The 27,130-nt window shown below is 44.0% G+C and overlaps 1 protein-coding gene across 2 annotated transcripts; it reads right to left on the bottom strand.

The window, feature by feature from the left end:
* Positions 1-1,308: 1,308 nt before the first annotated feature.
* Positions 1,309-27,096, bottom strand: MASP2 (MBL associated serine protease 2). Of its 2 annotated transcripts, XM_051988581.1 has the most exons (11): positions 27,010-27,096; positions 26,163-26,382; positions 25,458-25,635; positions 24,938-25,069; positions 19,198-19,394; positions 17,690-17,837; positions 11,605-11,723; positions 8,794-8,872; positions 4,461-4,598; positions 3,855-3,929; positions 1,309-2,128 (listed from the first exon to the last, which is right to left on the bottom strand). In XM_051988581.1, exons 1-11 carry the CDS (start codon positions 27,021-27,023, stop codon positions 1,362-1,364), a joined length of 2,067 nt encoding a protein of 688 aa, XP_051844541.1. In that variant the 5' UTR covers positions 27,024-27,096; the 3' UTR covers positions 1,309-1,361. The 2 variants fall into 2 exon arrangements, with proteins under 2 accessions (XP_051844541.1, XP_051844540.1); XM_051988580.1 differs by lacking the exons at positions 1,309-2,128; positions 3,855-3,929; positions 4,461-4,598; ... (2 more) ...; positions 17,690-17,837; positions 19,198-19,394 and adding an exon at positions 23,975-24,131 and having other exon boundaries at positions 27,010-27,086.
* Positions 27,097-27,130: the final 34 nt, after the last annotated feature.

Here is a 27,130-nt window from a genome sequence, read left to right as displayed (position 1 = left end):
CCTCCAAAGACTAAACGGGCAAGCCTTCAAGGAACCCAATGGTAAGTTAACTTGTCAATGGCATGGTTTTAATCCCTTATTTACACTTGTATAAGTCCAGAATCAAATTATAGAATGCGTACAGTGTTGAGTAGTCTCCTATTAAAATCTATTTATGGGACTAAACAGCTATGGTGGGATATTAGTTTGCCCTCAGAAAAAAATATGCAAAAATATATTTTTTAAACTATTTGGTGTAGAACTGTTTTAAAATTATTTGGTCTTCTCTAAATGCATTTATTCTAAATATTTTTAAACTAATTGAATAAAAGTTATTGTTGCCATCATAATTGTGTCTGGAGTCTTAATGGAAAAAAAAAAGCATGGTGGTTTTTTATTGGTTTGTTTTTCTTCTGTTTGTACCTAGGAAACTGGAAGACAGTCATCTGTAGCAAGTGCCTCATACATAAAAGTATATAGTTACTGAGCCCCACAGTGAAGCTTAATGATGGTAGAGCTTTTCTTAGAGCAGCTGAAATGAAGAGGTTTCATGATATTTTAGGGATATAGACTTATTAAATATCAAAGAGATTAGAAGATTGAACCAAAGCATTTTTTAAGTGCACTGTCCTGTAGATATTATCTTAAGTGTATGCTGGGAACTGATGGGAAGTTTGATGGTTGCATAATAGCTTTAGTTGGTACATTTTTGATCCTATGCATCCCAGGTATGAGTGAAGAACTTATATCTAGTGAGTTTCAATGAAGATATTCAAGCCAAGGTGTATCATACTACATGGAACAGTTTTTCTGCTGCTCTTGTCAATTGTTGCCATTTAAATTCTGAGGAACTTAGTTCTACTTTATGAATGCTCAGTATGATAATCCTTCCCAGACTGTTGTACCTTGGCATTTACCATTTACATTTATTTAGTATATTGCAAACAAAAAAGCTTCACAGTTTCATTTTGGTTTTGGAAGCAATAGTATCAATTATACACTTCCCATTTTACAAAATGATGGCAGAGATACACAAAAGTGATCTATAATGATTGGTCTGCAATGCAATACTCTACCCATTGGTCACAAGGGGGATTAGCTGAAGAGTAGATAGAAGGGAATCCTGCTTATTAGTAAGAAGCAATTCCAACTATAGTTCTTCTTCAGAGCAGATGTTTCCTGTTTGTAGAAAGGTTAACCTGGGCTGTTAAAAATGTACTCTTGTGTGTTTTCAGAAACCTCATCTTAGAATGTTTGGGGTTATTTTGTTTTGAATTTCGTGTTAGTGTTCTAAATTCAGTTTTCTTTGTTAGAAGTTTACAATACAGATTGCTGGAAAAATAATTTTTATTAAGGGAGAAGATAATGGAAGTGTCTGTAATTTAAGGGTTATTCAAAATTATATTCTCAATCCAAGGAATATAGTTAATGACATTGGTGTACATTCCATACTGATTTGCCTCACCACATCCCAAACCCCAGGACACAATCCCGCCTACAAACCATTTTTTGGTTTTGTGGTCTTGAAATGCAAAGGGCCCTCCACTGTCCCCAGAACAAGAATCCTTGCCACCACTTTGAAAACCAGCACATATCATGTTGTCAGTTAGGATGAGAGGTTTGCCTCCTGGGGACTTCTTGTTTTCTAATGCTGCTCGGCACGTTTGCTGGTCAACAACTGGTAGTTCAACATACATGAGACTGTGAGCTCTGAAACCTTTTTCAGTCCTTCCCCAGCCAGATACTGTTCCCAAATCATTTGCTTTCACACGGGTTCCATTTTTTCTTGGCAAGCAGATTGGCGTGACATTACTGTTAATTTGTATGTGATTCTTCAGCTTAATCAGGGCGATATCATTGTCAAAGTTGACCTCATCATAGGTGTAACCCTCATGTATAAAGACTTTGTCTGCCCAGCCCTCTGTATAGTGAGGTGAGGATCGCTTCAGAAGCCCCATCTTGATTTCCAGAGATGCTAGGTCTCTCTGCTCATGGATTGCATGAGCAGCTGTAAGCACCCAGTTGTCATGCAGAAGCACACCTCCAGCAAGAGCATCCCCGAGGAGCATGACTTGCCAGGGAAACTCGCCAAGCTTGGCCTTCCTCCCTCCAAGTACTCGCTCCAGTCTCTGAGATGCCACACCACAAACTGTTGGGAGGACAGATAGTTGTGTTAGGAGATAACTGCAAAGCCAAGGAAAACTTGGAGCATGTAAAGAGGATAGCAGAAATTCATTTTCAGATTGTTTGGATAAGATGATGGTTTTAAAAGATGCAGATCCTAGGGATATGGCATACCTTATTAGCTTTCACTTCTCCCTGAAGCACTAAGAATTGAGCAGCATTAAGAGAATCCTGCTGATAGGTGCTCAAGGGAGAGCTTTTATACTTTTATGGACTGCCAGAAATTTCACCCTATAAGGATATGTAGCACTTTACCTCATTTAAACAACTGGGAGGTAAGTGCTATTATCACTGTTTCATAGATAAGGAAACTGAGGCAGAGGATGTGACCTGTCCAGAGTTTTACACAGGGTATACCAGTAAAATGTTTTAATAACCAGCTTTTCCCACCCCTCCCCCAAAGTGTACATGACACAATTTTAACCTGCATTAACATTGTGTCCCCTCAGGTTTACAAAGTTAAATCAAGGCCTAATTTGTAGCTTTTGATTTCGGAGGTGTAAGTGGTAATGGTGAAAATTTAACAGTTGCCTCCAACATCACACAGCTAGGAAATAGCTGAGGTCGTGCTTGAACTCAAAGCTTTATTACTCCATCTCTAACTGGCTTGTCCATTGCACTACCCAGCTGCTATATAGCTCCTAATTTTGAAGATTCTGAAAATCATTTTGTGACCATAAACATGATAGAAACAAATTAACTTATAGGATGATGGCCATAAAGAATAAGATGCCTAGACTAGTTCATAAAAGAATCATGCTGGAGTATCTAAGAATAAAACCCTGCATAACCTCAGTTTTCCCCATCTTTAGAAATGGGGCAATCTGCCATCCTGCCATCCTAGTACAACAGGTGCTGTTGTGATTAGGATGTCAAGATTAGCAAAGTGCTTTCAACTTGGACCATTCAGTTTGCTGTGTTTTAATGTATAAAAATAGGACACCCACATTGGTTACTGTTGTTGCTGGGGCATTTACAGTCCAGAAATTATTATTCCCTGGCTGGCTTTTATGAGTATTACATTTTACTTGAGGTCTTTATTGCTAACTAAACTCCGATTATTACAACATCTCTCAACTTCCCATTGTGGCAGGATACTTATAAAAACAACAATTTACAAGTGTTATATGATAGAATCTAAGTAAAAGGAAAAAAAAGCAGGAAGGTAATAACACACTTATTACCCTCACGTTCTTCGGCTTTAATCACTTTGCTCAAATATTTCTTGAGAGCCAATTCTGGTAAAATTTTAAATTAAAGTACTATTAAAGGCAAATTGCATTAATGTTTAAAAATGAGATGCCCTCGAAAGCTGCAGCTTAGGGAAATAATCAACAAGTTATTAGCTCTGGGTTTTAATAGCATTTTTACATAGAAGGAAAGTAACTCAGTGGAAGAACATATTTACAAATGGATAAAGATAGTAGTTTAAAAAAATCATTTAACTTTTTATGCTTGCCTAGTTAAAAGGTCAACCACAATCAAATGGCTAATGTAGCTGCCACCTAACAACTGCTCCATATGGAAAGGGAGTAATGAGAATTTGTTAGCTGGCACTAGTAACTGGGTTTAAGGGCCAGTCGCTGGAGTCAGATTTTGCCTACTACAGCTAAAAGCCCTAGTTATATTCTAATACCAAGTTCTTCTGCCCTCCATCAATTATAAATTTCTTATATAAGTATATCCATTACCAGGCTCACAGACTGGGAGTGAATTTTCTCCTTTGGAGTTCTTCCAGAAGCCATCAGCCCCACACTGATATTTACCTGCAAATCATTGAAAAGGCAAAAAAAAAAAAAAAAAAAAAAAAAAGCTTAAATTAACTGCATATATAAGATGGTTGTCATTTGTCTGAATACCACCTTGAAGGATGTTGACTCTTGAGCATCAGTGGGAAATAGAGGTGTCTGAATAACCATTTTACATGATTTCATAAACAGGAGGTCTCTGCATTACCATGTTTGCTTGCAAAGTGGAAACCTTTTAGATGTGTAACTTGAATATGTATCAAGATCTCAAGTGCTTAATGATACGGTTTTTGGCTTGTTAAATTAAACCATTTGGAATATATTGTGTGTTTGGAGTAGTCATTTACTGGATAAGATCTGTTTTCGAATTCTAGCAAATTGACATTAAATGTCACTTGAGCTATAATATTTCACTTAGCAATGGGAAAAGTGCCTTTTAATCTTTCTTCTAGCGTTGGCCAAAAATGTTGGTTAAAGTTTATTTTCAGGCCTTGAGTGTATGTGTTCCCAACATCGTCCATCCCCAGTGCCGAAAAAGAATTATCTTACCATCATTATTCATTTTCATAGTGTAGAAGGGGCCTTTGCAGCTATATTGAATCACGGCTTCATACGTGGTCACTTCACTATCTGTGATGTATGTCACTTGGCCATTGAATAGATCATCAGGCGGGCCACAGTCAACAACTAATAAAGATGGGGGAGGAGAGGAGGAGGGAAAAGCAAATGAAGTAAAATATTTTATGTACCAAGATGAAAATGGGCTAGAGAGCCTGTAAGCAATTCATACAGACGCATGGCAGCGTGGAGCCATCTATCCCCGAGCAATGTCGTTAGCCTGCACACCATGGGCATCGCTTAATTTCTTCTGTGGAGCGACTTCAAAACATCACCTGCATCCTTAAGATGCAATTTGTTTAGTCGTTTTCAGTTGGTCCAACTCAATTTTGGGGTTTTCTTGGCAGAGACACTGGAGTCGTTTGCCATTTTCTTGAGCTCATTTGACAAATGAGGAAACTGAGACAAACAGCATGTGTCCAGGAACACAGCTGGTGTTTGAGGCTAGATTTTAACTCGGGAAGAGGAATTTTATCCAGGCCTGGCACTATCCATGGCACCACCTGGCTGCCTTAAGATGGAAAAAGGCCTGTGTTTAAAGTCTGATGATCAGAGTTCAAGTGCTAGTCCAATACTTAGCTGTGTGATCATGAGAAAGACACCTAACCTCTCTGAACTTTTGTTATAAATTAAGAAGCGAAGCATTTAATACATAAAAGGCCACAGATAAGCGAATTACCATTTCTGGCATGGCATGTTAGGCTTTGACGGTGCCCTTCCTGAAGGAAGGGACAGGTTGCCTTGCAAAATTGGGGCACCTTAAGAGACCACATGGCCTCCCATTCCTGGAAGGGATTCCTGCAGTATTCCTGACTGGTGGACACTCAGCCCTCACTCAAGGTCTCTGGTGAGAAGGAGCTCACTATCTTCTGGGGCAGTCAATTCTACTTTGGTATAGTTCCCTTCTATGGAAAGTTATGTTTTTGTGATTTTTGCCCCGTGATCCCAGTTCTGGCTCTTGGGGCAAAACAACAATCCCTTCTATATGGATTGAATGAATAAATAAGTATCCTTTAAGGGGTTATGTGCTGAGCAGTAGGGATACAGATACAGAAGAGGGAATGGAGCTGTATAAAAGTAGATTGAGACATCCGTCCATTCCAGGAACAATGGCAGTGTTAACTATGGGTTCAGTTCAGTCATTTTTTCAATTGTGTCCAATTCTTCATGACCCCATTTTGGATTTTCATGGCAGTGATACTGGAGTAGTTTGCTACTTCTTTCATCATCTCATTTTATAGAAGAGGAAACTGAGGCAGACAGAGTGAGGTGATTTGCCCAGGGTCACACAGCTAGGAAGTGTCTGAGACCAGGTTTGAACTCAACACTATCCAGCTGGCTCCACCTGATATATGGTAGGCACTTAATAAATGTTTGTTGACTTAATCACAAGAACCTTAACAGAGTCCCTCTCAAAATATGGACCCTGAAACTCAGCACAGTACCCTAGATGCGGTCTGATAGGCTCGAGCGGCAGCAACTGCCATCTGCCTAGATCTCTCCTCAATCTAATCTCAGATGACAGTCTACTACTTGGCTGCCACTAATGACGCAAGTCAAGATTACAGTCAACTAACCTTTTATCTTTTTCAGATAAATTACTGCCTAGCTGAGCCTTCCCTAGCCCCGGGGAAGTTGGGGAGTTTTGATCCCATGTTTAAGCCTTTCCTCAGATTTCTTCTTTCCTTTGAAAGTTCACAGTGCTGCTTTTCTCCAGTTTCTCAATTCTTCCCCCCCCCATTTCCACTGTCTCCCCATAACTGCTGACTGTGGCCAAAAGGTCTCATCTACCAGTACAATTCATCAAGTGGACTCAGGGGTTCCATAGTGCATAGAATGCCAGAGCTGGGGTCAAAACTCATCTTCCCGAGTTCAAATCTGGCCTCAGACAATTATTACTAGTTGTGTGACACTGAGCAGGTCATTTCACCCTCTTTGCCTCAGTTTTCTCATCTGTAAAACGAGCTGGAGAAGAAAATGACAAACCAGTATCTTTGCCAAGAAAACCACAATTGGAGTCATAAAGAGACATGACCAAAAATGAATGACAATCTGGTCATTTGAACCTATGAAACAGAGCTAGGTGTCCTCTTACTATTACTGAAAGGAAACAACACCCTCGTCGGCATTTCTTCTCCCCCGCTCCCCCTTCTACTTTAAAGATAATTCTTAGCTGGTAAATAGCAAAACCAATCCAGAAACACAACTGGAATTGCATACCCCTAGTTCTCCATACTCGTTACTGTCACCTCATCTATCCCTAACAGTAGTTCTATCTATCCCTAACAGTAGTTCTATCATTTCTGACAATCCTCTTTTCTCCAAGATAAGCTTTTCTTTTTTCCTTTTTTTTTCTCCCCAGGCAATTGGGGTTAAGTGACTTGCCCAGGATCACATAGCTGGGAAGTGTTAAGTGTCTGAAGTCAGATTTGAACTGAGGTCCTCCTGACTTCAGGATTGGTGCTTTATCCACTGCACCACTCAGCTGCCCCAAGATAAGTTTTTAAAAATCCTCCTTGTCCTTAGCTTTTCTTGCCAGCCCCAGCTCCTCCTGAGTTCAGGGGCTTCTGGCATAATTCTCAAAGAGATGTGTCGCTCTGGCCTTCCTTTAACAGTCCTTGCTTGACCATCTGCGCCTGCCTTTTAAAACTAGCTTTTTCAATGAGTTCCCTGTGCATCCACATTCATCGCTTTAGAACACTCAGTCTCCTGGAATGACAATTCTTTTACAATTTTTAATCTACAGGATCCTCTTTCTTCTTTCTCTAAATTATCTTCTCCTGTACAATTTCATCCACCAGGTCCACCTTTTTCTTTCCTTCCTAAGAAAAAGGGATTCCAAAGGACTTCCAGAGTCCCCTGTCTATCTTATTCTAGTGCTGAAGGGGGATAACCAATATTGAGATAAGGTGGAGAAAATTGGACACGGTCTACCTGGCTTCAAGGATAATGTTCAATTTATAACTTGGCGAGACATTAGAACAGAAAGGACCTTGAAAAAACTACACACGGGAAAAGGGCTACATGACCTCTAAGTTCTTCACTATCACTAGGTTTTTTTCTGTGAAGAGAATGTAAAAACTTTCACCTCGGCACCAAGGTGACTGTCCTCAGAAGTATCACTTTACCATCTGGAGATGGTCAGATAAGAAAACATTGGGCTGCGCCATAAAATGTGGAATTTTTAAGTTTTACGGCTCCATTTATTAGGGAAAAGTTTGGCTTTCTGTTCTGCCCCTCTCTAATGAACAGATCAGGTATCATTGTGTGTTGGATTTCTCTGTATTTGCATTTTTCCCTAACCTTGTCGGACTGCACGTTCCATGGGAACCGGGACCATATGGGAGCTAAACTTTCTTCTTTCTTCAGCTTCAAGCTCTAAACAATACTTAATACATATTTGCTAAATAAATGAATAGGTGATGTGGAATGGTGATTGCAGAGGCACATGATAAACTTCAACAAGGGTTTTCTTAAAGCACCTACTAGGTGCCAGGTGTTATATTAAGTAGCTGGGATGCAAAGACAAGAACCAAAAAAAAAAAAAAAAAAGTTACAATCCCTGCCTCAAGGCAAATATTTGGGAAGAGATAAGAGTAGGAAAAGGGGAAGGAGGAACAAGGAAAAAGAAGCAGAGACAGAGGGACAGAGGAGAAAAGAGGGGAGACATAGAGGAAGAAGGGATGGGGAGAGGAAGAGAAAAAAAGAGGCAGAGACAGGAGAGGAAGAGGAAGTGAGAAATAGTTACAGCCAAGGAAAGACTTGAGAGAAACAGTGGTAGAAATACAAAAATAGCATACCAATAATATGAGGTCCTGACGGGCACTAACTACTTGGGAAAGGCCTCTTGAAGGTAGTTAAATCAGATCCAAAAGGCGTCTGCATCCAGCAGATGTTCAACGACTATTTAGTGTATCTGAAATATGGTCATTTAAATACCGTATTTATATAGTTTACAATAGACTTTATGCCCGGTACTCATATATTTTTTGTTTTGCATTAAATAAAAACATAAAAAAGGATATGGTCAAGGGCTTCTCCTATTTTGTAATCTGGCATTCTGGAGTATTCTGATTTTTGATCACTATTACTATTTTTTGGTATCAAAATAAGTGAAGAAAGCATGATTTACAAGTCGGTGACTTTGTGGGACTTAAATATCCCTTCCGTGGTTTAGAAGCTTAGTTTTATACCCTATTTTCTGATTTGCTCTGTCGAAATAAAAGAACCATTATCATCCCTACTGTCTGAATCAGCCTCTTACTGATGCATTTTGGCATTGCTTGGTCCCAGGTTCCGCCTTTCTGACAGACTGCAGTAAAAGACTTCAAAATCCTTTCATCCTGAGGAGAAAAAGAGAAAACATTGGTTTCTAAAAGTTTTCTAAGTTGGTGACATCACAAAAAATGGCAATGTAGAAACTGACTTTTTCTTAGTGTTCTCTTGCACTCTGCTCCTGACTCTCCTGGCTAACAACTGCCTCTCAGCCTGAAGATACCTCCACTCCTGGGACCCCGCTCCTCCCACTGAGGAATCCATCATGGAACCTCCTTTTAGGAATTGTTCAGGCTTGTGTGTAAGTCCACTGTACTTTTATCTCGTTCCTTCTTGTAGGTAGCATCCTCCTCCTATTGTTCAGCTCTCATTATACTATCTTCCCCATTAGCAGGTAAGCTCCTTGAAGTCAGGGCTGTCTCTTTTTGCTTGTATTTGAATTTCCAGCACTTGGCATAGTTTCTTCCAAAAGGGTTTAATAAATGCCCTCTATTTTTCCATCCATCCATTCATATGTATGCTGGTCGATCCACCTGTCCATCTATTTATCCATATATATGTTAGTCCATCTGTTTATCTATCTATCCATCCATTCATCCATCCATTTTTCTATCTTTCTATTGATCCATCTGCCTGCCTATCTATTCCTTTATTCATTCATCCATTTATTGATCCATCTATCTACTCTATTCAATCTGACTACCTACTATCCATCCATCCATCCATCCATCCATATATATGTTGGTCCATCTGTCTATCTACTATCTATCCTTTTATCCATCCATTTATTGGTCCATCTATCCAATCTATCATCCAGCTATCTACTATCTATCCATACTATCCATCCATATGTATATTAGTCTGTCTATCTATCTATATCTATCTATCTATCTATCTATCTATCATCGATTATCTCTCTGTGTTTTGAGCTGTATTTGGGTTTTTGTATGCCAGGGTGGAGAGATGTTGTTTTTCTCTTGAGAGAAGAGAATTCGTTTCTATATCAGTATAGGGAGTTATCAGATAGTTAATGTCAGAGGAAGAACTAAAGCCTGGGACTTCCTGACTTTTAGTCCAGCTCTGGATTCACTGTATAATGTAGCTTTAATTGCTGTATTATTTTTCAGATACCATGTACTCACATATGATGTGGAGATCATATGGCAGGGCAGCTGGAGGGTCCACCTTGAATTCAGAAAGACCCAGGTCTAAGTTTGTTCTTTGAGAAATATTAGCTGCATGATGTTTGTTGTTGTTCAGTCATTTTCAGTTGTATCCCACTCTTTGTGACTCCCTTTGGGGTTTTCTTGGCAGAGATACTGGAGTGGTTTGCTATTCCCTTCTCTGACTCATTTTACAGATGAGAAACCTGAAGCAGACAGGGTGAAGTGACTTGCCCAGGGTCACACAGCTAGGAACTATCTGAGTCAGATAACTGTTCATTTAATTTTTCAATTCAAGAAGAGAAGAAGATTGAGGAAGAGGGAGGCAGTGGGAAAGGGGGTGGAGAAAGAAGGGGAGGCAAGGCTAGAAAAGTTGTATCTTCCCTGGAAGAGAAGTCACAGTGGCTAGAGCTCTGGGATTGGAGTCAGGAAGCTCTCAGCTCAAATCTGACATTTATTAGCTGAGCGACTCTTGGAAAATCACTCCACCTCTCTCTGAGCTCACGGACCCTGTGTTTCTTCTGGCTCTCAATCTGTGTGTGATCCATTGTTTACAGGAGCGGCACAAGGGGAAGTTGTCAGATGTGGTCAATGGGTTGGATTTCTTTGCTACCCTGACCTTTGTTACCTGGGAAGATTCTATGAGGTGTGTGTGTGTGTGTGTGTGTGTGTAGGGGAGCGTCTGATGTCAAAAAGAAGCCACAATAAAATATTCATTAAAATAACAAAGAGTCCTAGTTGGGGTATCCAAGAATCTTGGTGTGGATCCAGTCTCTGCTGTTTAGTAACTGTAGGAATGAGCAAGTCATCCCCCAACTGGGCCTCCACTTTCATTTTAAAAAATATCGGAGGGCACAAGAGAAGATCTTTAAAAATCCTTCCTAAAAAAAGTCTGCCATTCTAAGTGACCTCGAAGTTCTTCCCCTCTGGAGGAAAACCAGCAACAAGCCTCCAACAAGGAAGGAGGCAGCTTGGACCGAGAGACCGCCTTGTGACTCAAAGGCTCATGGAACGGGGCTTCCCGACAATCCGGCATCGGTGTTAGCCGAGGCATCATGGGAAAGGGGAACTAGAAGTTTTGCTAAGGTGAGAAAAGTGTCTCACCTTCTTCTCTTTTGTCCCTCTGCAGGACTGTGGATTGCCTAGCTATCGTTTCAGGATTATTACTTTTTACTACAGGGACTTAGTGACAATTTTGAAGAACATAAAGAGGACATGTTAATCTCCTACCTGGGCCACTTAAGCAACTTGCTAAGCATTTTTTAAAATTATACTCCCTCTCCCTGACCAGTGATCACTATTTATAACTTTGCAGAATATACGAATTCCTGTTGGCATCTCATTTTTTTGGTGCATGGGGGCCCAGGAGTTGTTGCCGAGGAAGGTCATCTCTGGGCCAGGGGGACTGCCTGCCTCCTTTTTAATGCAGAGGTGGTTCACTGGACAGGTAACTCATCCTCCTGCCCGCCTTTGGGCTCAGCCTTTGTCCACACGTGGGTCCTAAATGCGGGGGCCCACACAGACAGAAACCGGCTCTCTTGCTCCCCAACCTTTGTCCCGGCCTCCAAAGGAAAGGGGGCAGACATACCAGGCGTCGGGACTTCCGGGCTAGGACCCTCTGGCTCTCTAGGACTTACTTTGGAGAGGACGTATCCCGTCTCACAAGAGAGAGAGAAATGGTCTTTCAAGATGTATTTCGGCTGCACTGGCGCGATGCGGCCATGAGGTGGCGATATTGGATTAGGGCACGGTTGAGCTGAGCAGATGGAGAAGAAATGTTACAAGATTAAACTCTTGGTCGTAGAAGAAATAATGTTTCAATGTACGTCCCACTTTTTTTTCTCTCCCCAACCTGGTGAAAGTGAATGGATAAATGGATGAAAAGGAGCGTATTAAGTGCTTACTATGTATCAAGCATCGTGCTGAGCAAAAAGACCAAAACACACACACAAAAAAAAACAAAACAAAAAAGCCCCCAAAGTCCTGTCCCCAGAAAGCTCACATTCTAATGGGGGGGGGGGGGGGGGAACAGCCCGTTTTAGATGGAGGGCAATTCAAACAGCCCCCAAAGTTCTAAGGAGCGGCAGAGGTCTCAATGTACGTCTTTTTTCTCCCCCAAATCTGGTGAAAGGGAATGGATAAATGGATGAAAAGGGGCTTACCATGTATCAAGCACTGTGCTGAGCAAAAAGACCAAACAAAAAAACAAAATCCAAAGAACTGCCCCCAGAAAGCTCACGTTCTAATGGGAGTGACAGCATATTTTAGATGGAGGGCAATTCAAACGGCCCCCAAGTTCTAAGGGGCGGCAGAGGGGTCCCCAGGTTGCATCAGCAGGTCACATATGGATAGGCTTGATGATTCTTCCATCTTACAGGAAGAAATGGGGGTGTTCACTCTGGTCTTATCCCACCTATGTGTCAAGCTGTCTGGATGGATGTGGGGTATACAGGACTAGTAGAGTGGGTAAAGGAGGAAAGGAAGGGGTGAAGAGCACCTGATGATGATGAACCAAGAACTGGATTTTACTAGAACCAGAGAAGGGACCTCAGAGACTGATTAGTCCAGATTCTATCTTAGCGGTCATCTAGCTTCATATGGCACGATCCCAAATATAACCCTCAGCATTCTGGCTGTTTTCTTCTGCTTGTTCTTCACCTTTTTTAAACGGGGGCACCCAGAAATGAAGACACAATTTCAGGGCAGATTGAAACAGGAGGATCACCTCCTTCATCCTAGATAACTCTCTCGATATAGCCTTAAGATTGCCTAAGCTTTCTCAGCAGCCTAATATCACACTGTTGTCTTAAACTGAGCTTGTTGTCCACTAAAGACCCCAGATCGTTTTCAGATGAAGTGGCTCCCTCATCTTGATCTTTTTACTTTGCTCCTCACTGTGTACCAACTAGTCATCAAATCTTGGCCCTTCCATAACTTCATAGAACTGCTCTCGTCTGACTCCTTTCCTTTACTCACATAGCTGCTAAATTAGATTGGGCTCTAGTCTTTCCTCTCACCTATTTTATTGCAATAACCTCCCAAATGGTCTCCCTGCCTCCCATTTGTCTCCACTCTAGTCCATCCTCCATGCAGCTGCCAAAAGGATTTTCCTAAAGTACAGAACTCCAATGCTGGCCTCTGTGATAAAATATAAATTCCTCTGTTTAATTTTAAAACCTTAATAATTCCCGTGGATTCGGATGGAGAATGCCAATCACAGCCTTTCTGAAGCCTTTGGCTTCATGTGGGGAGTTAATTAAGCAGGGAGCAATGAGATCAGATCTGGATTTAAGGGGAATTATTTTGGCAGCTTTGTGAGGGATGGTCCAGAACTCTCAAAACACTTTCTGTGTTTTCTGTTTGCTTGTTTCTTTCTTTCTCGTGTTTTTTTTTTTTTTTTCCCCTTTTGCTCTGATTTTTCTTGCACAATATGACAAATGTGGAAATATGTTTAAAAGGATTGCACATTTTTAACCCATATCAGATTGCTGTCTTGGGGAAGAAGGAGTCAAGGAAGGGAGGGAGAAAAATTTGAAACACAAATTTTGCGACAGTGAATATTGAAAACTGTCTTTGATATAATTGGAAAAATAAAATACTATTAAAGAAGAAAAAAACTTTGTGTTTTAAATTTTTCTCCTTCCCTGCCCTTACCCCTCAAGGGAGGGGAAAAAAACAACTTGAAACACAAGATTATGCAGGGGTTAATGTAGAAAACTATTTTTGCATGTATTTAAAATTTTTTTTTAGAAAACTATTGTTATTAAAAAAAAAAAAAAAACCTGTGCAATAGAACACAAAGTTTTACAAAAATGAATCTTGAAAACTATCTTTACATATATTTTGAAAAGTAAAATACTATTTTAATCCACATGATTGCTCAAGTGTCATTTTGACAAAACTCCAATAAATTTGCTAGCCCATAAAAAAAATTAAAGTCTTAAGCAATTTAGCCCTTCTTTTTCCAGCCTTTATTTTCAGGACATTATTTTCCTTCCCACACTCTGTAATACAGCCATAGTGGTCATTTAGCTATTCCTCAATACACTCCATTTAGCATCTCCAAGCCTTTATTCTGGCTATCTCCTATGCCTGGAATGCCCTTCTTCCACATCTCCATCTCACAGAATCCTTACTTCAAGTCCCAGTTCAAGCACCATCTTCTACATAAAGCTCTTTCTGATCTCACCAACTGCTAACACCCTTGCTCCTTTCCAAACCATCTGGTATTGAATTAATTTGTAGATGTTAGTGATTTCTCAGTTTATATTTCATGTGTAATTGTTGTCTTCTCCATGAAAATATAAGATCTTTGAAAGGATTATTTCTTTTTATGTATTTATATCCCCAGAGCCTTGTAATGATTGGTTGTTCTTTTTCAAAAAGGACCAAAATTATGTCACCATGTTGGAGTCAAGGTACAATGTGTCCAACTGTGGCTGATCAGACCAATATTGGCTCGAGAGGCTGTACTAGAGGTCGGGCCCAAAGAGTTCACATGAACATTTGGAATGGAGATGTCTCTAATAATACACACTTAAATACTTATTAACTGATTGATTATTTGAGAGGCAGATTTCAGCGTAATATAAAAAAGAGATGTCCAAAAGTAGAATATACCTCCTTAGAAAGTGAGAGATTTCCACCATCACAGCTCTTCAAGTAGAGGCTGAGTGACCACTTGTCAGATCCATAGTACAGGGGATTCTTATTAATAAAAACCTAGAGACTTGGGTTAGACCAGCCAGCCTCTGAGATCCTTCCAATGCTAATATTTTATGATTCAGAGATCTCCTTGTAGGGGAATGCTTTATATTCAAGGCGATTCTTGAATCATAGCTATAGTACTAAAGGGATTTCTAGTCCAGTCTCTATCCTTCCCCTTTATCCAAGATCCAAGTCAGGATTTGAACCTAAGTCCAGGGCCTTTCCAATTCTTTCATACTATTGCATGTTTACTTATCAACTGAATCCTATTAAGAAGCTGTAAAGGAGAATCTTGGCCAGCTTTACATCTTATGAGTACTTAATAAATGATTTTTCATTGATTTATTCATTTGTTTATTCCTTTGTTATAGAACTGGTAAGACTCCTTTTGAGGACAATATGATTTTGAGATTCTATAACCTAGAATTTGGAATTTGAAAGATTATCTTGTCCAGAGTCTCATTCATCAAGTCCATATGCTTTATTTTACAGAAAGTGATGAAGGCAATGAAAATAGGGATGATTAAATAAAAATAAAACATTTTCCCCAAATTGGAAAAAAAATGTTTTTAAAAATCACAAAGCCTGTGCTTGGTGTACAAGGTAGAATTTGTCACTGTTTTTGGAGTATTAGCTGAATGATTCAAGAAAGACTGAGTCTCTGTTGTCAGAAAGTGTTTTGAGTGTTCTGGACCATCCCTCACATAGCTGCCAAAATAATTTTCCTTAAATCCAGATCTGATCTCATTGCTCCCTGCTTAACTAACTCCCCACATGAAGCCAAATAAAGTTTTCCAGAAATGTATTTGGCTTTAGAAAAGCCTTCCCCAGGACCTAACCTAGAAAACTACCAATCCAGCATGGGAAAAGGCCTCACTTAAAACTTAGAAACTCGATTGCCAAAGCTGGAAAGGATCTTCAAGAGAAACAACTAAACTCATCTTGCCTTTATGTGACCCCAGATTAAGGGGCCATAGCTCCTTTTCCCAGATCTGGATTCAGGGGCATTCTATAAGTTAGTTATTTTTGGTTGTCCCTATATAGAATCCCATTTTCTTTCCTTTTATCAGTTTGATACAAACTCTTCTCTTAATTGGATGTTCTGGGACCCACAGGAACTTTTAGACCACTTGATCTAGTTGATCATGTGTGTGTGTGTGTGTGTGTGTGTGTGTGTGTGTGTAATGGTTAGAGCCCAAGACTTGGATCTAGTCTTGACCTTCACCTTTTCAGTGTCCCCAGGGAACTCTGTAAATGACCTAGAGATGCTGACTTGCATTAATAAAGGTTATTTCCTCACTGAGAACTCCCTATTTGGGAGCTCTTCCCATCTACTCTCCATTCCAGTCAAATTGGCCCACTGATTGTTCCCCAAATAAGTTATTCCTTCTCCCACCTGGCTATCTCCTACTCCTGGAATATTCTCCCTATTCACTTCCATCTCTTAGAATCAATCCCCAGGCTCCTTCAGAGCACACGTCAGAGGCTACCTGAAACCCTTTCCTAATCTTCCAGTGGAAGCACCCCATTCTTCCATTTTGAAATCACTTTTTTTTTTTTTTTTTTAGCAAGTCAATGGAGTTAAATGACTTGCCCAGGGTCACACAACTAGGACGTGTTAAGTATCTGAGTCTGGATTTAAACTCTTCTAACTCCAGAACCAGTACTCTATCCATTGTGCCATCTATACCACTGCTCCCAAATCACTTTATTTTTGTGTATCTGTGTGCCTGTTATCTCACCCTCACCCAGTAGAACATAAACACCTTGAGAGGAGGAGTTGTTCCTTTTTGTCTCAGAGGCAGTTAAAACTGGACTTGGAGTCAGGAGGACAGAGTTCCAATCCTTAATCTCTGCCTCAGTTTCCTCAACTGTAAAATGAAAATAGTAATAACATATACCTCCAGGATTTTTGTGTGAATTGAATTAGATAAGATTTGTTAACAATGCTTAGTGTGTGATAACTGCTATATTCGTGTTTATTCCCTTCCTTCTTTGTATTCTTGGCACTTCCTAATGTTTGTTAAATTGAAACAAAAACTGGGATTAAATTACTATGTCTTCTAGCCAGGACTATTTTTAGGAATTTCTCATTAAAAAGACTCTCCAAGCCAGGGATTCTTAGTCTCTGGAGTTCCTAGACCCTCAAGGGGTCATTCATGAATAGATTTCAGTGGGGCCTCTGAACTTGGATGGGGAAAAAATTGTATCTTTATCTTCTCCGATCTCTTACTGAAAACTGGAGCAGCCAAATGGAGCAATGAGTAAAGTACCACGCCTAGAGTCAGGAAAACAAGTCTCAGACATTTCCTAGCTTCGTGACCCTGGCAAGTCACTCCATCCTGTTTGCCTTAGTTTCCTCAGCTGTAAAATGCTGGACAAGGAAATGGCAAGCCACTGCCAAAAAAACTCCCATTTGGAAATGGGGTCACAAAGAGTCAGGAACAATTAAACAAACAAAAACATTAAAACTTTACTATTTCTTTCAATGATGAATAATGGCCACAAACTTTTTTTCTGAGAAGCGTACCCAGTGTAACACACACACACAAAAGAGTACCTGCCCTAAACCTTCACCCAAAGAAATGAATCTCTCATAGTGACATTTCAAAGTACTGGAAGATTCGTTTGGGCTGAAGAAGGGAGAGTCTCATCCCTCCAAAAGGAACACAAGACCATCTGTATCATCAGCTCAAATCAGAGAAGGCAGCCAATTGTTTTTGGCCAAATTCATCCACTGATCTGGAAGGGATTTTAGAAATCATCTCCAGTTTTCTCATTTTACTGATGATGAAACTGAGGTTCAGGGAGGTTGTAAACTGTTTTGTCACATAGGTAGTATCAGAGATAGGATTTGAATACAGATCCTCTGGTTCCAGTGTCAGTAACCTTGCCACTCTCTAAAGGAAGCACCGTAACGGCTCCAAGATGTGACTTCCTCCTCTCCTAACAAACTCCTAAGCCTGCTGAAAGCTGTAACACCGGAGACTTCTGATGAGGTTCTGAGACTCCTACCTGTGGTCACGTATCGGATTTTCCATCCGGTGTGGTCTCCTGAGTCATCGGTGATGAAGGTGATGGTCACACTGTGGCTTTTAGTGTTAATTTTGGGGGGCAAGGTCTGTCCACAGAATGGACCGTATTCTTCTTTGTCTGTTTTAATCTGAAACGATAAAGTCACACAAAGTTGTAGGTACATCTCTACGGACAAAATGGAAGCGGGAGGAGGGGCCCAAGGAATTGATGAGGCAGCATGACATTGAAAGCCAAAAAGAACAATAGCAGTGAAGGTTCGGTGGCAACAGCCACGGTGGGGATGGTGATGATGGCACAGGGAAGAAACTAATGAGAGCAGTGAGTGCGTCCCCCATATCTGACCATCACAGGTCCAGTTTTCCCAGATGGTCTGGGTCCCAATGGACAACTGTTAAAGGGAAATGTTTGGACATTTTCCATTCTGAGATCCCTCCTGATTTTACATTCTATGGTCTAACATTTCATGATATTCCATATTGTGGCATTTCATAGTCTATATTTCTGATTTCTACATCTTTATTTCTGACATTCTATTTCTAATTTTTTATATGTATATTCCAAGGGCCCACTTAGCTCTGATATCCTCTGTTATAAGGTGTCTCTCAGTTTTGACATTGTCTATTCTAGGGGCCCTCCCAGCTCTGATATCCCGGGTTCTAAGGGCCCTCCCAGCTCTGACCTCCTGAGTTCTAAGGGCCTTCCCAGCTCTGACCTCCTGGGTTCTAACATTTTATGTTCTAATGTCTTTGCTAGCTCTGACATTCTATGCCCTAAGATTCCCTACACATCTAACATTTTCTGATGAAGAAACTAATGTTTCTCCCGTTATTTATTAGCGCCATGAGTGTATATCTGAGAGAAGACAGTAATAACCCCAAAGGAAAGACTCAGTAATGCCAGAATTCCCAGCTCCATGACTCCTGGGAAGAGGAAGGGATATGGGGGCACAACAAGACCCCCTTGGGGAAACTCAAGTCATGCTACTAGTTTATTATCTCATTATAAGGACATGGGGCAGCTAGTGGATATAGAACACCAACCCTGAAGTCAGGAGGACCTGAGTTCAAATGTGGTCTCAAGACACTTTACACTTCCTGACTGTGTGACCCTGGGCAAGTCATTTAGCCCCAACTGCCTCAGGGGAAAAAAAAGAATATTCCTCATTATAAGGGCAGTTATTGACAGAGGATGCCCGACCTAGCGAGGTCCCTCACTTCTCTGCATAGACACCTCAAGCGGGCTTGGAAATTTATTTGAGGCTAAAAAGGGCAGGAGAGCTTTGGGGATTGATTCTGTGAAAGGAAATGAATGCTGGGTAAATAGCAGCAATATGGTCCAGAAGCACCAAACTCCCATCTGCATGTTTATCGGAAGCGGGGTGTAGGAAGCTAATCCAAGAGCAGGAAACAAAATAGTGGGCTGAAGTGTGGGAACTGCTGGTCTAAACACATGAGCCACGTTGTTGGAAAACATCCCGGGCAACCCACCTTCAGGACGTCATAGGGACACAAGGTCTCTGGGTGAGTTTCAACATCAAAGGAGTCCTCAAATTCTAGGATGATGTTGAAACCATCTTCCACCTGGATGCTGTAGCTGCAGCTGGAGAGTTTGGGGTAGGCCTGGGGGTAGTCGGGGCTCGTGATCACTCCAGATCGTTCGGTGAAGACCTGGCCTGAGCACTGGGCTGTCAAGAGAACGGACAAGAGCCAGAGTGAGAACCTGACTCCTTCAACCTCCCCCTCACTCCTCTCACCATAGAAATCACCTTTGGTTACATCTGACCACCTTCCCCAACTCCAGACCCAGAGCTGGAATATCCCTTTCTTGCTTAGGAAGGAGCCTGAGTCACAAAGCTGGGAAGCTGGGTCCCGGCTATCAAGGGGTCCCAGGTCCAGCCCTTGGGGCTGTTTCCCTGGTCTGCAGAGAGTTGAGGCTTGACTGAGAGTGTCGGCAACTCGCCGGCCCAGAGAAGTCTTCAGGTGACTAAACTTCTCAGGTAAACTCAGATCTGCCTGCAAATGACCGTTGTCCAGAGAGCCTCTGGAACCCCCATCGGCCACTCTGGGAGGTAAGTGGAACAGTCAAAGGGTGCTGGCTTGCCACCCGGGCAACCTGGCTGATCACGGCACCCGCAACATTCCTCGCTCACTTCTCCTCCACGTCACACCCACTAATGGTGTGTGGTCCTCTTTTCTTTTTTCTCTATATTATTAAATATCCTCTCTCTCTCTCTCTCTCTCTCTCTCTCTCTCACACACACACACACACACACATATATAATCTATGCTATTATACTACTATTATATATATACTATACATATATACACTATCATATTCTCTTTATATATATACTCTATACTATTACATATATACTATATTACTATATTGTATTATTATAGTACTATTATATGTTATAATACTATACTGTTATATATACACTATTAAACTCTTACATATTATATTATACTATTATACATATGCTATTATTACATGTGTAATATTATATATGTATTATATTATATATTTATACATACTATGTATTCTATATATGCTATATATACTACATGTGCACTATGTATGCATATGATATATATGGTATTATACATGTATTATATCATTATATATGTACTATACTATATATAACATATATATTATTTATGCACACACTTATACTGTTATATATGTTATACTATACTATTATACATATACGATTATACTACTACTATATATAATACTATGCTATTATATTTATATGTATATACTATTATATTCTATATATATATACTCTATACTATCATATATCATTTTTATGTATGTGTTATTATATATGTACACTATTATATTCTATATGTTCTATACTATTATCCTACTATTATATATTATAACAGTATTATACATATTATTCTATTCTATTATATATGTATTGTACTATTCTATATTATACTATGCTATTATATTTGTATTATTATATATGTATTATACACACATTTATATACACACACATATATATATATACTATTTATTATATTATTTTTCTTTTCTCTTATTATCTTTCCCCAACCCGCCTTCTTCCTGGCTTTCCTAATGTCAAGAGCACCATCAGCCTCCCAGTCACTCAGGCTCACGCCCTCCATGTCACCCTGATTCCTCTCCCTTACTTTCCCTACAGATCCACTCTCTTGTCACATCTTGTCGTTTCTCCCTCCAGTGTCTTTGCAACAGTCTCCTCCTCTCCCTCACACGGCCACAATCCTGGTTCATCATCCCCAGTCTGGCCCTTATTTGGTCTCAGGGCCTTGTGTCTCTCCAATCCATATTCATTGTAGACACTTATTCAAAATAGCTCCAGCGGTTCCTTAATCTCTTTGGAATCAAATATAAAATACTCTTTGCTATTTAAATCTCTTCTCAGACTGGCCCCTTCCCACCTTTCCAATTGTCTCTCAGAGTATTTCCCTCCATGCACTCTTCCAGCCAAGCCAACATTGGTCTGACAATTTTCTGGACACGCTCCCCTAACTCCCCAGACCTGGAGCTCTCCCCCCTCAGGCCGGGGGTCTCTGTTCTCCAAGTTGGGGCTCAGGCACAAGGTCCTACTTCCTTGAGACTCTCCCTGAGGGCCTCCCTCCCAAACTAGCTTCTGTTGATATATATATATCGGAGGCCCAGATTCTGAGCCGTTCTCAAACCTGCACATGCCGCTTCCCCCATTAGAATGTAAAGTCCTCGGAGGCAGAGACTGTGCCATTTGGGCCTTTATATTTCCGGCCTTCAGCACAGGCCCACAGCGCATAGTAAGTACTCGATAAATACTCGTTTGAAGGATTCAAAGTCATTTAGCCCAAAACCCTTATTCTACAGATGAGGAAACTGAGGCATGTAGTTATACTGACTTTCTCACAGTCAGATAACTGGTGTCTGTGGCAGAGATGAACTTCCTGACTTTGGGGACCATAGATTTAGAGGTAGAAGGGACTTTACAGCTCATGAAGTTCAACTCCTTCGTTTTATAGATGGGAAAACTGAGGCAGAGAGCCCCAATTAAATGACTTATCCAAGATCATACAGCTGGTGTCTGAGGCAGGATCTAAACCCGGAGACCACCTCACTGTATGTAAGTCTAAGCCTCTATGCACCCGCCAAGTGGGTTGGAAATAAAATCTGTCTCTCTCTCTCTGTCTCTCTCTGTCTCTCTGTCTCTCTGTCTCTGTCTCTATCTCTCTCTCTCTTTCTCTGTCTCTCTCTCTCTCTCTCTCTATCTCTGTCTCTCTCTGTCTCTGTCTCTCTGTCTCTCTGTCTCTCTCTTCTCTCTCTCTCTCTTTCTCTCTCTCTCTCTCTCTCTCTCTCTCTATCTCCGTCTCTCTCTGTCTTTCTGTCTCTGTCTCTCTCTCTCTGTCTCTCTCTCTGTCTCTGTCTCTGTCTCTCTCTGTCTCTCTCTCTCTCTGTCTCTGTCTCTCTCTCTGTCTCTGTGTCTCTGTTTTGCTGTCTCTCTGATTCTCTGTCTCTGTCTCTCTCTCTGTCTGTCTCTGTCTCTCTGATTCTCTGTCTCTGTCTCTCTCTCTGTCTCTGTCTCTCTCTCTCTCTGTCTCTGTCTCTCTCTGTCTCTCTTTCTGTCTCTGTGTCTCTGTTTTGCTGTCTCTCTGATTCTCTGTCTCTCTCTGTTTTTTCTCTCTCTTTCTCTCTCTCTTTCTCTGTGTATCTCTTTCTGTCTCTCTCTCTCTGTGCCTTTCTCTGTCTCTGTCTCAGCATTCAAGGCTAGAACCCAGAGCTTCCAGTTCTCCAACCTAATGATCTCAAGAGATGGCCATTGAGCAGGAGGTGGATCCAGCTTTTTGGGGGAAGGAGAGGGCGGCCGGCCTCCGTCTCCCTGGTGGATGGGGCTGTGATGCCCCTTGGCTCCCTCTCAGAGAAAGGTTACCCTGGGCCCCAGCAGAGCTCGCAGGGTGGTCAGCTGAGAGTCAGAAGGGACTTGCTTCTGGCCCCTGGAGTTTACAGATGAACAACCGGAAGCCCAAACAACTTGCTACACTCTTAGCGAGACTCAGAACCAGAATTCGAACCCAGGATTCTTTCCCCAGCGCTGTGCAGATCCCGGTGACCCGAGAGCACAGGCTTGAGAAGTGACCCTCCCTTCCGTCCCCGGCATTTAGCATTCCTGCAGTTAGAGAGGGACAGAACCTCGTTCAGTTCTCTTGCGGACCAACATGGAGCCAAGACTGGGGGAGTCGGAGCAGTGGGGGCTGGGAGCGGGGGAGCTGGTTGGGCCGGGCCCCAGATACACCAGCTGCTGAGCCTTCCCATGCAATGAGCACAGCAGCCACCAGAGGGAGGGCAGGAGCATTCTGGTCTGGGGGAGATGGAAGGGGACCCGGAGTCTTGGGGATAAATGGAAAGGATCAGAACCGTCCCTCAGGGAGGGCGGGGACAGAAACCAAGAGTTGCCTCCATAGGAAGTAGATGATTGTGGGGCCGCTGGGCTGAGGTCGTCTTTGCACAACTACCAGGAGCCTTGGGGAAAAACGTGGTGCAAACAAGGTGAAGACCTGGAATCTGGGCCCAGCTCTGCCACTAGCACGTGTGACTCTGAAAAAGTCACCTTCTCATTTAGGGGACTCAGTTTTCTCATACATTAAATGAGATTGGTCAATAAAGATCCTCTCACCTCTGACCTCCTGGGTTCTAAGGACCCTCCCAGCTCTGACATCCCGGGTTCTAAGGGCCCTCCCAGCTCTGACATCCTGGGTTCTAAGGACCCTCCCAGCTCTGACCTCCTGGGTTCTAAGAGACCTCCCAGCTCTGACCTCCTGGGTTCTAAGGGCCCTCCCAGCTCTGACCTCCTGGGTTCTAAGGGCCCTCCCAGCTCTGACCTCCTGGGTTCTAAGGGCCCTCCCAGCTCTGACCTCCTGGGTTCTAAGAGACCTCCCAGCTCTGACATCCTGGGTTCTAAGGGCCCTCCCAGCTCTGATCTCCTGGGTTCTAAGGGCCCTCCCAGCTCTGACCTCCTGGGTTCTAAGGGCCCTCCCAGCTCTGACATCCCGGGTTCTAAGCCCTCCCAGCTCTGGGCATTCCCTAATTCTGTGAAAAGGGAGAAAGACAGGAGAAAACAAGCCAAGCCTTATGCCCTTGTTCAGCCCCATAGGCCGGTAGCCACCTCCCCCTTCCCCTGCAGAAGGGGCTGGTCTCCAAGGCCACAGTACTTTTCCCAATGGCCTTCTAGGTCCCTGGGCTGCCCTCCCCCACAAAGACACGCCTGGAGGCAGCCACTGGGCAGCACTGGGAGAAAGCCAGGTTTATTGTCTGGATGTGGGCAGCGGAGAGCCGCCTCCTGGCACTGATGCTTCATCCAGCAGGGCCCATGCCTGGCCCTGGCCCCAGGACCCTCGCTGGCTTTCCTGGCTAAGGGGATGTTAATTATCTTGTGCTGGAAAATAAAGATAGGAAAGAAATGATATCAGAGGCTATCCTGAAGAGCAAGGCTCTCGGCTCTCACCCTGAGACAGGGACAGGGGGTTAGGGGGCCAAGGGGAGGGGCTCCGGGAAGACTGTCCAAGGAGACAGAGACAGGAGAGCAGGAAAGATCCACTAATAATTGTTAATAACAAGAGTGATATCTCCTAGGAAGCCTGCAGCGATTCCATCAGACCATCCGTCTCAGAGCTGAGATCTGCCCCAGCCGAGCCGCCAGTGGGTGCCGTGTGTTTGTATCCCCCGGAAGGGGCTGGGATTGGGGTTCGTGACCAAGGAGGGAGTCAAGCACCAAAGGATGCTGGGAAAAGCGAGCTAGAGGGAGCGGGAGACGAGGCGAGGAGGACGGGATGGGAGGGAGGCAAACTGCAAGGCTGCCCCGTTCTGGGCTCATGGACCCCGTGGCTGGAAGGGACCCCGGAGGCCCCTTCATCCTCATGTTACAGAGAAGGAAACTGAGACCAGAGAAAGGAGGTGATTCCCCCGAAGTCAGAGGGGAGGAAACCTCAAGGGCCGGATGGAACCCGGAGCTTGCGCCTTTGCCGCCGTCACGCCTCGTGTCGGCCTTTTCCCGGCCCTTCCTTCCCCCTCCGGCCCATGCCCTGTGCCCTGTCCCCCTCAGAGGAGACGCCTTCTCCTTAGCCACGAGTCCCAGATCTGGGGGGCAGCCCGCGGGCAGGGAAGGGCAGGCATCGTGTCCAGAAAGGTCAGGGAGGATGAGCAGGGAAAGCAGGGCAGCTAAGCTGCGGGGCAGCCTCTCACCTGAGCAGGTGTGCTTGTCTTTGTGGAGTTTGAAGCCGGCTCGGCAGGAGCAGGAGAAGCCGCCCAGGTAATTGTGGCAATGGTGGTCACAGATGGGGTCCGCTCCGGGTGGCACCCCGCATTCATCAATGTCTGCAGGAGGAGGGGGCGACATGTCAGACCCCCCGCCTGCTGGGGCCCAGGGGAGAGTTAGGGCAGAGCCAGGCCCCCTGCTCCACAGCCCAGACGGAGAAAGGAGGGTCAGCAATCCAACCATCCACTGACCGCCTAGTGTGCTCTTAGATCCTGCTGGGAAAGTCAGCTGCCTCCTCTGTAAAACAGGGGCAGGGGGCTCTGCGATTCCTTCCAGCTCTAAGCTCCTAAGTCTGTCCCAGTTCTTCAGGAAACAGGTGAGAGGAGCGCAGTTTCTCAGACGGGGAAACTGAGTCCTAGGATGTGTGTGGGGCTCAGGCCAGTCCCCCTCCCGCCTCTCACTCCTGTGGGCTTCCACGCCGGTGACCGCTCGGACCACACAACTCACCCTCGGCCGCGTAGAAGGCCTCAAAGCCGGTGAAGTCCTTCTCGTTGGAATAGTCGGAGCGGAAGGCGACGCGGAGGCGGCTGCCCTCCGAGTGAAACGTGTGGTTGCCGGGCGCCTGCTCCGTGTCCGTGCTCTCCTGCCCGCAGAGGGTGGCCAGCAGCTTGTCCCCAGAGTAGAGCTGCCTCCCGGGGAGGGCGGGGAGAGAGGAACGATCGGTGACCAGGCCTTCCTTGGGGGCCCCTTCGAGGATCCCCAAAGTCCGGGTCTCCCAGCCCTTATGCTGGCGGAGCCCTGAGCAGCCCTCTGCGTCTCCCTGAGGTGGGGTGGGCAGAACAATGGACAGAGCTCTGCACCTGGAGTCAGGAAAGCCTGGATTCGAATTCTGGCTCGGACACTAGTTGTAGGACCCTGGACAAATCCCTTCACTTATGCCTCAGGGATTGCAAATGAGAATAGGGTGGGTCCAGGCAGATCATGGCAGGGAGAACTAAAGGTTCTAGAAGCCCTTTAACCCTGGGCCAGACTGGCAAAGCAGCATTTGGAAGCGGTTCCTACGTGCCAGGGCCGCTGCGGCAGCCCGCTCCCTTTCAGCCTGGGGGTGGGGGGTATCTGTGGCTGCCTGCGGGCCGGCGTCCCCTTCACCCCCCAGGGCTCGGCTCCTTCCATGCTCCTTTTGTCCCCCACACACCCAAGTGCTTCCACTACCTTCACAAAGTCATATTCGCAGAGATAGGACAGCTCCAGATCGAAGTGGGTAAAGTAGAGCCGGATTCGGTAGCCGGGGGGGGCCGTCAGGTTCCAGCTCTGCTCCTCGTTGTTGGGGTACACTTCCGGGAAACCGGGGGATGCGAGGCGCCCAAATACGGCCTTCGGCCATGGGTCTCCGCCCACTTGCAGCAGGGCCGTTGCCAGCAAGAGACTCAGCCTGGTGGGAGATGACGGGATGAGGAGGGCAGTGGGGGGCAGAGACGCTGAGAGAGAAGAAGACGGGGGTGAGGGTTTGGGGGACGGGGGTCCAAGGCCAAGGGGATTCAGATGAAGGACACGGGGCAGAGACTGGGGAGCCAGAGCACAGAGCGGAGAGAGTTTAGGGGATGGGGGTCCAAGGTAAGGACATTCAGATTCAGGACAAGGAGCAGAGACCGGAGGGCCAGGAGGACAGAGCAGGTTTCGATTATTAGGTTAGAGACTGGGATAGGAGAGGTGAGTCAGGAGCATGGAGAGTGAAGGACTTGGGAATGAGGCTTAAAGGCTCAGGGTTGGGGTCTAGAGACGGGTCAGTCAGCCATAGTTTCCATCTCGACAGACATGGGCTACTAATCCAAAGGCTGTTATGGTGTGTGAGGTACAGAAGGGTCAGACGTAGGGGTGAGGTCCAGGGCTCAGGAAGCAAGGATAGCGGAGGAGAGTTCAGGTTCGGGGTGTGGGATACAAGCTGAAGGAAGGACTTGGGCCAGGAGACCTGGCTCAGCGGAATGATTCCTTCCTCTTGGAAGGTGGAAATTTCACGTCCTTCCTATGGGGAGTGCGGTATCCCCCTCGTCCCACTCACCTCAGGAAGTCCATGTCCCCTTCTCCTAGCTGGAGCTCACTCAGCGGCCTGCAGGCTCCATTCACCTTTGGTCTGTTTATCTAGGTCTATCCCCACCCCTTCCCTGACCCAGGGTTTCTGG

The sequence above is a fragment of the Antechinus flavipes genome, chromosome 3 (assembly GCF_016432865.1).
Source record: "Antechinus flavipes isolate AdamAnt ecotype Samford, QLD, Australia chromosome 3, AdamAnt_v2, whole genome shotgun sequence".
Taxonomy (NCBI): domain Eukaryota; kingdom Metazoa; phylum Chordata; class Mammalia; order Dasyuromorphia; family Dasyuridae; genus Antechinus; species Antechinus flavipes.
This window is presented reverse-complemented; position numbering and strand designations above follow the sequence as displayed.